The following is a 12,690-nucleotide window of genomic DNA, read 5'->3' on the forward strand; positions in this document are numbered from 1 at the left end:
AATGAGAAAAAACACAAAGCAAATCCGTATTGTTGTGGTCCTGCATTATACTTGACCAAATCTGCTTACCCAGTGAGGACTCTAGCAGCAGCTGAATTCTCAAAGTGACTGGACTACTGAAGCTTCTACCCATCTCTGGAGTAACCACTGGCTTTTGCTCAAATATAAGGAGCTGCAGGAGCCTGTAGTCCCAAGAGTTGTCATGGTGCCACGTTGTCTCTGACTGTTGGGCAATTCTTTCTGTATGTTGATGCAGAATCCGCTCCTTGCAACTTGTTCCCATTGTTCTAAGCCCAGTCTTAAGGACATTGCACAAAACATGTAGCTTTCCTCTTCTTTTGTACAGTCCATCTCCCAACTAGAGGTGGCCATTCTCAACTTGTATATGCTTCATTATTTAAAATCAATCACCCCTAAGGCTTCATCACAAAATAGCATGGTTCTTCTCCACTATCTACAGACACTAGTTCATCAGTTCAGTGCTTAAAATGTGGCACTCAGAAATGGCAGCAATGTTCCTGGGAGTCATCTGACCAGTACAGAGGACAAATGGGGCCAGAGACTGCCCTGGAGCTGGGCGCGGCACTCCCACTCCTGCCTGAATGGGCATCCCCTCTTTGGCAGCCAAGCCGCACCACTGGCTCACTTGGAGCACACAGTGAAAATCTGGTGCCAAGTTATTACTCCCTCTCTGCATTTATGCAATGGATTTAAAAAACTCAATTGCAAAACTTTATTTTTCTTCCACTGACATGTCATCATTGTTTCCAGTCAACAAGACAGTTGTAAAATATCTTGTCTCTTGTGCTGTCTTGATCATGTTAACATAATTTTGTAGTATCTGTAAATTTGATATGTGTGTTTCTCCATCAAAACTGTTGATGAAAATATTGCATAGCATATTTCCTTCTCTAAGAATGCACCAGGGACCACCTACGGGCTGACACAGAGATATTTATCAGTAGTTGTTTAAACAGCTGGAAATCTCAAGGATCGTGTGGCTCTTCTATACTCCAACGAAAGTGTTTCCTGATTGTAAAGAGCAAACTTCCCCAAGGAATCCCCTGTGGACCAGATTACCCCAAATACCCTGTCATAAGCAGGTCTTCAGTTAAACCGACACCATCTGATCTTCAGCTTTGTAGGCTTTCCTCAGCCTCCATGGCAGAACTGCGGTCACTGCCAAGTGCTCCTACAAACATGCTTCCCAGAAAGTGTAAGCAGCATACCAGACAGTGATGTCATGAGCATGAGGACTTCCTCATGAATTAAGGAGCCAAGCAGTGTGTGGAAATCTACTAATTTGGTCAACATGTTCTGTGGTTGGTGGCTGGAGGTGTGATGAGTGGAGAGGAGCATATAAAATAGTCATGGTCCTCTCGTGCCCAGATCTTGGTTTCTAACATCATTCTCCAAGAGAAGGAACCAGTGCTCCTTAAAGAAATGGCTGATTCTAGGGCAAAGGCAGGAAATATACAAAAGGAGCTTAGAGCATCTTGCAGTGCAAAAAGTAGGGAGGTACTTAAAACAAAAACACACCAACGATATTGAGGTATGTCAAAGGCCTAAAGAAACCAACTGAAAAAGTTTCCCAAGACCAAAGCTGGAACAACTTGAACAACAAAATTAAGTAGTGTTGATTTATAACTCAAAGAATAGTACAAATACTGTTGAGTTCACTGATATAAAAAATGATTAAACAAATGAAGAAATGGGAAACAACAGACAAAACTCCAGTGCAGTAGAATAGAATAATTTATGGAGATACTCTGCCCTCAAGGGGACAGAGCATAACTCCCTACTCCTTAAGTGTGGTACTGTGCTTAGTGATTTCTTCCCAAGGAGTACAGTACGGAAAAGAGCAAAAGGATCACTTTGCAGGAGAGAAACCTGATACACACTGCTTCAGCCAGGAGGTCAAGGTTCAGGGCAGCAGTGGCAAGTTATGTAAACAGTGTATAGCTTTGATGCAATGTGATGAGAACAGCACTTTACCTCCACGGGTCATCTTTTTCTCAAAATCCATAATCCAAGTCTTACCAGGAGTGAAATACAGCATAAATGTGAACTGAAGGACATTTCACAAAATACTCAAAACTGTTATGGTATCAAAAATAAGGAAAGTCTAAGAAACCCTCACAACCAAGAGCAACCTAAGGGGATATGATGACTGAATGTCATGTGGTGTTCTGAAGTCTTGGAACAGAAAAAGGGCATCAGATAAAAAACTAATCACATATGAATAAATTATGAACATTAGTTAATGATAATGTAACAACACTTAATTCATTAATTATGAGAAATACACCATACTAATATATAATAAATTTAATAATAGAGAAAACTTGGTATGGGGTACGTCTTCTCTATCTTCATAACTTTTCTGTAAACCCGTCTATCTTAATATAAAAAGTTATTAAGGAAAAAAGGCCATGGTGTGCATTTGTGTGGATATGGGTTGGAGGACGGAAGGTTGGAGATAAAGAAAAAGAGAAGGGAAAACCCATTCTATATATAAGAACTACTTCAAAACTTTCTTTCTACAAAATTTGACCTTTAGTAAGTTGAACAGTGGAGCTGAGATTGGAGGTGAGACATACTTATTAACTGGGAAGATTCCAGCTTCTGAAATGAGCATTTTGATTCTAATTAAGCCCTATGAGTTGTGGATTCAACTCTAAAACTTCTCATCATTATTTTACCCTTCTTTTCACATCTCTATTAATGTGAAAAATGTTTCAAAGAATATATTTACTAATCAAAAAACCTTATCATGAGATTGTTTTTTCCATAAATAATGTTAATTTTCTTAAAAAATTTTCATTCTCATTGTTTCACTGACTGAAAACCATATGTGCAGTTAAGTGTAGAGTTAATTGTACATGAAACAATAAAGACTTGCTCCTAGACTGCATTCTCTAGAAACAATTGCTGCTGGTCTGGTAGCTTGAAGATAAATAAAATAAGAGGACATCTCTTTTAACCAGACATAAAGTAACTGGTGAACCATGGGAATGACAGCTTGATTTTTAAAGATGGAATTACAGACTCTGAAGGCACTCAATTTTCATTCTGGTTAGTAATCAATTCTGATTAATGATGGATTTCTTGGGGCTTCCCTATGCTTCTATGTTATGAAACAATGAAAGAGAAGACTGATCTGCTGTGTGTGAATCTTGACTTGCCCAGTCCCTTTGAGGACTGGAGAAAGCTGAAGGGGTCAGAGCTTAACTTTCAGACCCTTATTCTCTCTTCTTTGGTGCTTTTCATTCCTTGATAAATGCAGATTCTATGCCCATAAAAGGCCAATCCTATCTAAAAACACTGATTAACAGCAATACATAAAGAAAACATTCTTTACATGTTTAGAAAGCATGTCTCCCCACTGTGTCTCATTCTGACACCATAGGAAGTTGAAAGTTTCTTGCCTGGTCACAGCGGCTGCTGAGCGAGGTCCAGGGGTCACAATCGCATGGCTGACTTCCTCTGCCAGGGACCAGATTCCAGTATCCATCAGCACAGTGGTCACAGGTCCGGCCTGTGACGCTGGGCAGACATGGGCACATGCCAGTGTCAGGGTCACAGAGGCAAGGTTCCCCACTGGGGGGACACTCAGTGGGACCCACGCCAGAGGGGTGACAAGAGCACCCCAGAAGCACAGAGCCATCACTGGGGGTGAATCCACGATAACACTGGCAGTCAACAACCCACACAGATAGCTTTTAAGAGTGAAGGCATCCTTTCTTTAAAAGGCCCGAGGAAGAAACATTTTACAAAAACAGAATTTATCAAAGAATCTAGGTAGGTTGAATTCATTCAACTGTTTTTGATCTCCCCCAACTAATAATTTCCTATGGTTCAGCCAACTACGTCCCAAGAGCTCACAATTAGGATGAATGAAAGTATCACTGTTTCCTCACATCAGTCGCCAAAGTTCCACTTAAATCAATGATCTGAAAACAAATGGTTTACTAAATTGACTTGGGTGAACGGATATAATTAAAATATTTCCTAAAAATGAATAGCATATTCCTTGAGAGTGAAAAAGTTGTCTTAAAGCTCAACATTCAGAAAAGGAAGATCATGGCATCTGGTCCCATCACTTCATGGGAAATAGATGGGAAACAGTAGAAACAGTGTCAGACTTTATTTTTGGGGGGGGCTCCAAAATCACTGCAGATGGTGACTGCAGCCATGAAATGAAAAGACGCTTACTCCTTGGAAGAAAAGTTATGACCAACCTAGATAGCATATTCAAAAGAAGAGACATTACTTTGCCAACAAATGTCCGTCTAGTCAAGGCTATGGTTTTTCCTGTGGTCATGTATGGATGTGAGAGTTGGACTGTGAAGAAGGCTGAGCACCGAAGAATTGATGCTTTTGAACTGTGGTGTTGGAGAAGACTCTTGAGAGTCCCTTGGACTGCAAGGAGATCCAACCAGTCCATTCTGAAGGAAATCAGCCCTGGGATTTCTTTTGGAAGGAATGATGCTAAAGCTGAAACTCCAATACTTTGGCCACCTCATGCGAAGAGTTGACTCATTGGAAAAGACTCTGATGCTGGGAGGGACTGGGGGCAGGAGGAGAAAGGGATGACAGAGGATGAGATGGCTGGATGGCATCACGGACTCGATGGATGTGAGTATGAGTGAACTCCAGGAGCTGGTGATGGACAGGGAGGCCTGGTGTGCTGAGATTCATGGGGTCGCAAAGAGTTGGACACGACTAAGCGACTGAACTGAACTGAACTGTCTTTCTTTCTCATGGAATTAAACCCTTGTCCTCTTCTACTTCAGTGATTCTCCTCTTTATGCATTAAAGTCCGGTTGATGAGCTGGTTACAATGCAGATTCCTGGGCTCCACCCCACAGAGATCCAGTTCTCTGAGGTCTGAGGCACAGTCCCAGGAATCTGCATGATACTCCACCTCCATCCCTGGGTGATTCTGGCAGAGGGCACAGGGTTACACACTCTGAGAAAGAAGACGTCAAATCCTGTGGGGCATGTGCTGAAGTGTACAGTTACAAAAGGCAAACTTACAACACCAGTGAGTTATTCCTGTAATGACACTGAGCTGCGCGTGCACTGCACCCATTTCTGCCGCTGAGTTCAGGACACCAGCCCATTCTCTGTGGGTGCTGGCACTACGGACCTAACTGAAATGAGTACAGGAGTTGCTACCACAGTTCAAGCTGCCACGTTTCCTGCCAAGAGCTTTGCAGACTTACTCGTGCAGGTCTGATTGAGGGCCGATCCAAAGTAACCTGGTTTGCAGAGCTGGCAGTTGGGGCCCTGAGTGTTGTACAGACATTTAAGGCACTCCTCTGTGACTGGGCTGCAGGACCCTGGATCAGTTACATCAATATTGTTGTTATAGGCACATGGCCGGCAGGGTGCTCTGGAAATTCTTGGATTTCCATAGAAACCAGCAGAGCATTCTCCACACTGCACCTGAAAGAAGGGGAGAAGAAAAGAGAATGAGATAACAAGTGTGTGTGTGTGTGTGTGTGTGTGTGTGTGTGCACGCGTGCATGTGTGTGGAGAGTGATGTGGATAATTGGACTCCTCTGGGGATTATGAAAGGTCACACATTTAGGATGAATAAGAGAAAATGTTCTAAATTAAAACCATTTTAATTTACCATCTATTCAGAGAATAAAAAGGTTATTTGGATATAGAAAGTTCTTGGTGAAGAACAGACTTTAGTCTTCCTTAAAAAACCACAAAGTTGTGAGTTCAGGATTCCTGGGCCCTCAAATAAGCAAAACCACTCAAATATGCCTCTGGATCCAAAACTAATCTCAGCCCATGTTCTCCATGCAGCACTCATGGAATTGACTCATTGGAAAAGACCCTGATGCTGGGAGGGACTTGGGGCAGGAGGAGAAGGGGACAACAGAGGATGAGATGGCTGGATGGCATCACGGACTCAATGGACGTGAGTCTGAGTGAACTCCGGAAGTTGGTGATGGACAGGGAGGCCTGGCGTGCTGCGAATCATGGGGTTGCAAAGAGTTGGACATGACTGAGCGACTGAACTGAACTGAACTGAGGACAGTAACATTACATTGCCAACAAAGGTCCATCTAGTCAAGGCTACGGTTTTTCCAGTAGTCATGTATGGATGTGAGAGTTGGACTATAAAGAAAGCTGGGCACCGAAGAATTGATGCTTTTGAACTGTGGTGTTAGAGAAGACGCTTGAGAGTCCCTTGGACTGCAAGGAGATCCAACCAGTCCATCCTAAAAGAGATCAGTCCTGAGTGTTCATTGGAAGGACTGATGTTGAAGCTGAAACTCCAATACTTTGGCTACCTGATGCGAAGAACTGACTCATTAGAAAAGAGCCTGATGCTGGGAAAGATTGAGGGCAGGAGGAGAAGGGGACGACAGAGGATGAGATGGTTGGATGGCATCACCGAGTCAATAGACATGAGTTTGGGTAAACTCCAGGAGTTGGTGATGGATAGGGAGGTCTGGCGCCCTGCAGTCCATGGGGTCGCAAAGAGTTGGACACAACTGAGCGACTGAACTGAACTGAGGACAATGCAACTCTTTAAACTCAACATTTTAGAAGATGCTCATTTGCTCTGTAGAAAGGTTTTCTGCTTCATATTGAAAGTCCCACAGCTTAGTCATATCATCTAATTTACATGCATATTTTAGGGATATAAAAAGCAAGGTACCAGGCAAATGCAAGTTACTGATTTATTAGACAAAGTCCAGTTCATAACAAGATTTTGAAGGATGACAAAATGATGCTCTATCTTCCCCTGCCCGTCACGATCACTCTACACTTCAATACAATTGATTCTCTACTCAGTGGTCCTTTAGAGAATGTTGTGGAATCAGAAGAGGGAAAAAAAAGGTGCATATGAATGCCATACCTTTCACAGTTTCTCTCAGTTGTAAATCCGCCACAGTTGAAACATGACCCAGTTTCTGGATCACAAAGTTCAGCAAACCCATTACAAAGGCAGGGGCAGCGGTTGGGAAATCCGAAGTCGCCTGCCAGGCACCGGTCACAATGGCGGCCGGCCACTTCTCCGTGGCAGGGGCACTGTCCCGCTACTTGGTCACTTATGGCACTCTGTGACCTTTGAGGGTGGCAGTGACAAGCTGAGCAAAACAAAGAGAAACCTGTCAGGGTCAAGGGGCTAGTGGTGGGTTGGTGAGAGTCACAGTTCTGATATCATAATCTCTAATTTACTGTATCAACCCGATCAAGGTAAATAAATTTGAGTCCATACAGTGCTTAGAATAGAGCCTTGCATGTACTGGGTCCAGGTATATGTGCTCAGTTGGCAAGTTATATCTGCCTCTGTGCAACCCCATGGACCGTAGCCCACCAGGCTCCTCTGTCCATGGAATTTTCCAGGAAGAATACTGGAGTGGGTTGCCATTTCCTACTCCAGGGTATCTTCCCAACACAGGAATCAGTCCTGTGTCTCTGTGTCTCCTGCACCCAGTTACATATGATTTGTTAATAAGAATTCACTGATTTCATTTGATCAACCGTATGTTGTAGACAACTGCAGTGTTTTATTTTTTTAATTGTGGAATGACATATGACATTATATTAGTTTCAAGTGTACTACATGATGATTCCATATTTGTATATTGCAAAACGATCACCATCATTAAGTCTAATTAATATCTGTCACAACATACAGTTACAATATTTGTCTTGTGATGAGATATTTTAACTTGTCCTCCTATAACTTTCAAATATAGAATATAGTATTATTAACTAAAGTCACCATGCAGTACATTGCATTCCAATGGCTCACTTATTATATAGCTGGGAGTTTGTACCTTTTGACTTTGTTCACTCATTTTGCCCACCTCACCTCTGGCAACCACTAATCTATTGGTGCTCTATACCCATGAACTTGATCTTTGTTTGTTTGCTTTAGATTCACATATAAATGAGATCATACTCTTAGAGAGCAAACTTATGGTTACCAAGGGTAAAGGGTAGACAGGAGGGATAGACTGGGAGTTTGGAATTGACAGGTACATACTACTATGATACATGTACATACATAACTGAATCACTTTGTTGTACACCTGAACCTAACACAATATTGTTAATCAACTATCCTCTCATGTAAAATAAAAAAAATAAATTGAGAAAATGTGATCACACAGAATTTGTTGTCTTCTGACTTATTTCACTCAGCACGAACCCTCTAGGTCCATTCAAGTTGCTGCAAATGTCAAGACTTCCCTTTTTTAAAATGACTGAATAATATTCCATTATTATATTATAGATATATGTATCAGTTCAGCTCAGTTCAGTCGCTCAGTCATGTCTGACTCTTTGCAACCCCATGGACTGTAGCGCACAAGGCCTCTGTGTCCATCACCAGCTCCTAGAGCTTACTCAAACTCATATCTATTGAGTCAATGATGCCATCCAACCATCTCATCCTCTGTCGTCCCCTTCTCCTCCTACCTTCAATCTTTCCCAGCATCAGGATCTTTTCAAATGAGTCAGTTCTTCATATAGGGTGGCCAAAGTTTTAGAGTTTCAGCTTCAGCATCAGTCCTTCCAATGAATATTCAGGACTGATTTCCTTTAGGATGGACTGGTTGGATCTCCCTGCAGTCCAAGGGACTCTCAAGAATCTTCTCCAACACCACAGTTCAAAAGCATCAGATCTTTGGCACTCAGCTTTCTTTATAGTCCAACTCTCACATGCATACATGACTACTAGGAAAACCACAGCTTTGACTAAACAGACCTTTGTTGGCAAAGCCATGCCTCTGCTTTTTAATATGCTGTCTGGGTTGGTCATAGTTTTTCTTCAAAGGAGCAAACGTCTTTTAATTTCATGGCTGCAGTCACCATCTGCAGTGATTCTGGAGCCCAAAAAAAATAAAGTCTGACACTGTTTCCACTGTTTCCCCATCTATTTCTCATGAAGTGATGGGACTAGATGCCATGATCTTAGTTTTCTGAATGTTGAGTCTTAAGCCAACTTTTTCACTCTCCTCTTTCACTTTCATCAAGAGGCTCTTTAGTTCTTCTTCACTTTCTGCCATAAGGGTGGTGTCATCTGCATATTTGAGGTTATTGATATTTCTCCCGGCAATCTTGAATTCAGCTTATGCTTAATCCAGTTCAGTGTTTCTCATGATGTACTCTGCACATAAGTTAAATAAGCAGGGTGACAATATACAGCCTTGATGTACTCGTTTCCCTATTTGGAACCAGTCTGTTGTTCCATGTCTAGTTCTAACTGTTGCTTCCTGACCTGCATATAGGTTTCTCAAGAGGCAGGTCAGGTGGTCTGTATTCCCATCTCTTTCAGAATTTTCCAGCTTGTTGTGACCCACACAGTCAAAGGCTTTGGCATAGTCAATAAAGCAGAAGTAGATGTTTTTCTGGAACTCTCTTGCTTTTTCCATGATACAGCGGATGTTGGCAATTTGATTTCTGGTTCCTCTGCCTTGAGTATCTGGAAGTTCACAGTTCATGTATTGTTGAAGCCTGGGTTGGAGAATTTTGAGCATTACTTTACTAACATGTGAGATGAGTGCAGTTGTGTGGTAGTTTGAACATTCTTTGGCATTGCTTTCCTTTGGGATTGGAATGAAAACTGACCTTTTCCAGTCCTGTGGCCACTGCTGAATTTTCCAAATTTTCTGGCATATCGAGTGCAGCACTTTCACAGCATCATCTTTTCAGATTTATATATCATATCATGGAAATACATATCTATATATACATCACATTTTATCCATTCGTCTGTTGGTGGAAACAGGTTGTTTCCATACCTTGGCTACTGTAAATAATGCCGCAGTGGACAAGAGGGTGCAAGTATATTTCCAAGTTAGTATTTTCATTTTCTTTGCATAAGTACCCAGAAGCAGAACTGCTGGATCATATGGTAGTTATTTTTAAGTTTTTGAGGAACCACCATGCTGTTTTTCATAGTACCTGCACCAATTCACATTCCTAGTGTACAGGGTTCCCTTTTCTCCACATCCTTGCCAACACTCATTATTTCTTGTCTTTTTTGGCAATAGAATTTCTAATAGACATGAGGTGATATCTCATTGTGGTTTTGATTTGCATTTCTCTGATGACCAGTGATCTTGAGCATCTTTTCATGTAGCTATTGGCCATACGTGTATCTTCTTCAGAAAAATGCCTATTCAGACATTCTATCCTCTGTCCATTTCAATCAAGTGTCATAAATGCCTTTATACAGAGCATCTGAGTAAGTAATATTTTTAGTGATTCAAACTTCCATGAAACTTAGGATTCAAACTTTCCAATTATAAAAATAAGAAGAATCACACTTAAATGGCTAGATTTTTCTTTTCCCTATGTGAGATAATAGAAATTCAATCTTTTTCTGGTAAATTGCAGAATTCTTTGAGCCAATCTTCCCTACACAAAAGTGTGATGCTTGTTTGTTTGACAGGGTGGTACATGGAAGAAATGTTTTCTCCTTTGTGTGTCAGCGTTTCATAATTTTTTTAAAGAAAAGAAAAAGAAATGATGGACCAAAGCACTGTTTGCTGGGTAGACAACCATGCCCAGGTGATGACCAGGAAGGTGTACCATCTCTCTGAATCATAACTGAAAAGATATGTTCCCTGATTTGGAAGGAGAATTAACCTACCTGGGTGTTTTCATGGTTCATAAGGAAGATTTCTCAGTGGGGAGCAGTGTTTTCACTAATGGTTTACATTGTGAACAGAGAACTATTTACCCTGAACATGACAGTCTTGGTAAAGAATTAGCAATGCTAGATGAAGCCTCACCTAAGCCTTTATTAAAGGGTGGCTTATGAAATGAGTTCCAAGGTTAGTTGTGACCCCAGCAGCAGAAAGGGTAAAATTTTGGCGACAGGGTCATCCCACGTTTCAACTTCCCAATCTTATGGTTTTAGCCTTTCCAACCACTGGGTTTATGCACGAGGTGATAAAGCTGGGGTTACACAGACAACTCCATGGGGTTCTCACATCTTCCCTGGGCTACTACGTTCCTATCATCACGCATGGTACTCTGCACACAGTCAGTGCCCACTGCATGGAAGAAGAAAGTATGGCAGAAAAATTTTCAGTGGTTCACCTACATTGATAGTCTGAACAAATATAGACAAATTCCCAATTCCACCTCTTTTAAACTCCCCACATTGATTTTCCCGCCTTTGAAACTCCAAGGTTGAGAACACATGTGTTTTCCCCATCTGGGTTTTGCTACGTACAGTGACAGCCACGTTGCCCCAAACCATAGCTTCCTGTTGAGCACGTGTCACAGCAGCAGCCAGTCACACCAGGCTTACGTCGGCACTGGCCTCTCAGTCAGCTGCAGCTGGCCCTTCGAGCCCTGTGGATGACACTTGCAAGCTGCAGGGAACAAAGAAAGTTAGAGGGAAAGGAAGTGACAGCAAAGCACCTCAGGCCATTGGTAGCTCTAGTTTTGATTTGTCTTTCTCTTTGGATACCTCTACCCCCTCAGATTATAAGGATTAAAGACAATCATGCCTGTGAAATACTTAGCACAGTGTTTGGCACAAAGTAAGTACTCAATAAACACTACTTAAAACACATCACTTAGCAGTAAACATTACTTAACAAGTTACTGAAAGGCTTGAAATAGATCACTTCAATCATTAGTTGTTCCAATGTTATTCTTATTGATGCTATTATTTCTTCAATTCCTGATGATCTATGTTGATGCCAGATTACGCCTTTCATTTCCCTTATTCCATCTTTCATGAAATTGTGGGCATCCTGAAGCCGGAGTCCTGCATGGAAGAAGCATCTGACTGGAACTAGGAAGCCCAGACTCTCATTGTGGCTGTCACTCTACAGCACTGATTCTCAGCTAGGGGAGATCTTGCTCCCCAGGGGACATATGATAAAGTCTGGGGGCATTTTTGGATGTCACATCTAGCAGGAGGGTGCTGCTGATATCAGGTGGGCAGAGGGTAGGGTAGCTGCTAAACATCTTACAACACACAGGATAGTGCCCCCTTCCCAGCAAAGTGTTACCTAGACCTAGATTTCAAAAGTGCTGAAACCCTGTTCTACAGTTTAGTGAAATGGGCAAGTCACCTCATGTTTTGGACTCAGTCTCATTTATTAAATGAAGGTTGAGGGATGAAAGAGGTTGTTTATAGTTCATTCTAGCCCTAACATTCCCGGATTCCAAAGAAATATTTTAGGACCGTTGTTCCAGAAATCTGGCATTCCCCAAGTGACTGCCAGGCCCTTCTTTTACATACTTTTTCTGTACTGTAAGTTATGATTTCAACACATGGAGAGAATGCACTGTGTATCTAATCATTGAGCAATTGGTATTTACATTGGCTGTTAAGCTAACACATATTAAACCATTTCACTCATGTTCCTTTGTATAGACAATGGTGCTTCAGCGGAGCCCATTGAACAGATACCCACGGCCCCATTGTGCAGCCTGGCAGACAAATTGGCTATAAGCCTTTCACATGCTCCAGGGAGCACCTGAGGTCCCGATGCTGAGGCAATTTCAACACAGTTGTGCAGCTGATATTCATCTAAATCCTGCTTGCTGCAGAAATTCTTCAGTGAGTTGATCTGGGGAATAAGACCAAGCTTTTAAAATAATGGGAAAAAAAAGGTTTCTGTTCATAGTAGGATCCTGTTCAAGATTCCAGTTATTAAAATAATTGGATCTATGAGAGTCATG

At 41.8% G+C, this 12,690-nt stretch overlaps 1 protein-coding gene across 1 annotated transcript in view; it reads right to left on the reverse strand.

Annotated features, from left to right (window-relative positions):
- LAMB4 (laminin subunit beta 4) overlaps positions 1 to 12,690 on the reverse strand; it is a 117,585-nt gene that overhangs the window by 40,558 nt on the left and 64,337 nt on the right. The window contains 8 exon segments of the mRNA XM_060414404.1: positions 3,429 to 3,692; positions 4,870 to 4,994; positions 5,229 to 5,451; positions 5,702 to 5,711; positions 6,887 to 7,118; positions 11,225 to 11,334; positions 11,336 to 11,366; positions 12,419 to 12,596. Coding sequence (XP_060270387.1) covers positions 3,429 to 3,692; positions 4,870 to 4,994; positions 5,229 to 5,451; positions 5,702 to 5,711; positions 6,887 to 7,118; positions 11,225 to 11,334; positions 11,336 to 11,366; positions 12,419 to 12,596 — 1,173 coding nt within the window.

This window comes from Ovis aries, chromosome 4, assembly GCF_016772045.2.
Source record: "Ovis aries strain OAR_USU_Benz2616 breed Rambouillet chromosome 4, ARS-UI_Ramb_v3.0, whole genome shotgun sequence".
Classification (NCBI taxonomy): domain Eukaryota; kingdom Metazoa; phylum Chordata; class Mammalia; order Artiodactyla; family Bovidae; genus Ovis; species Ovis aries.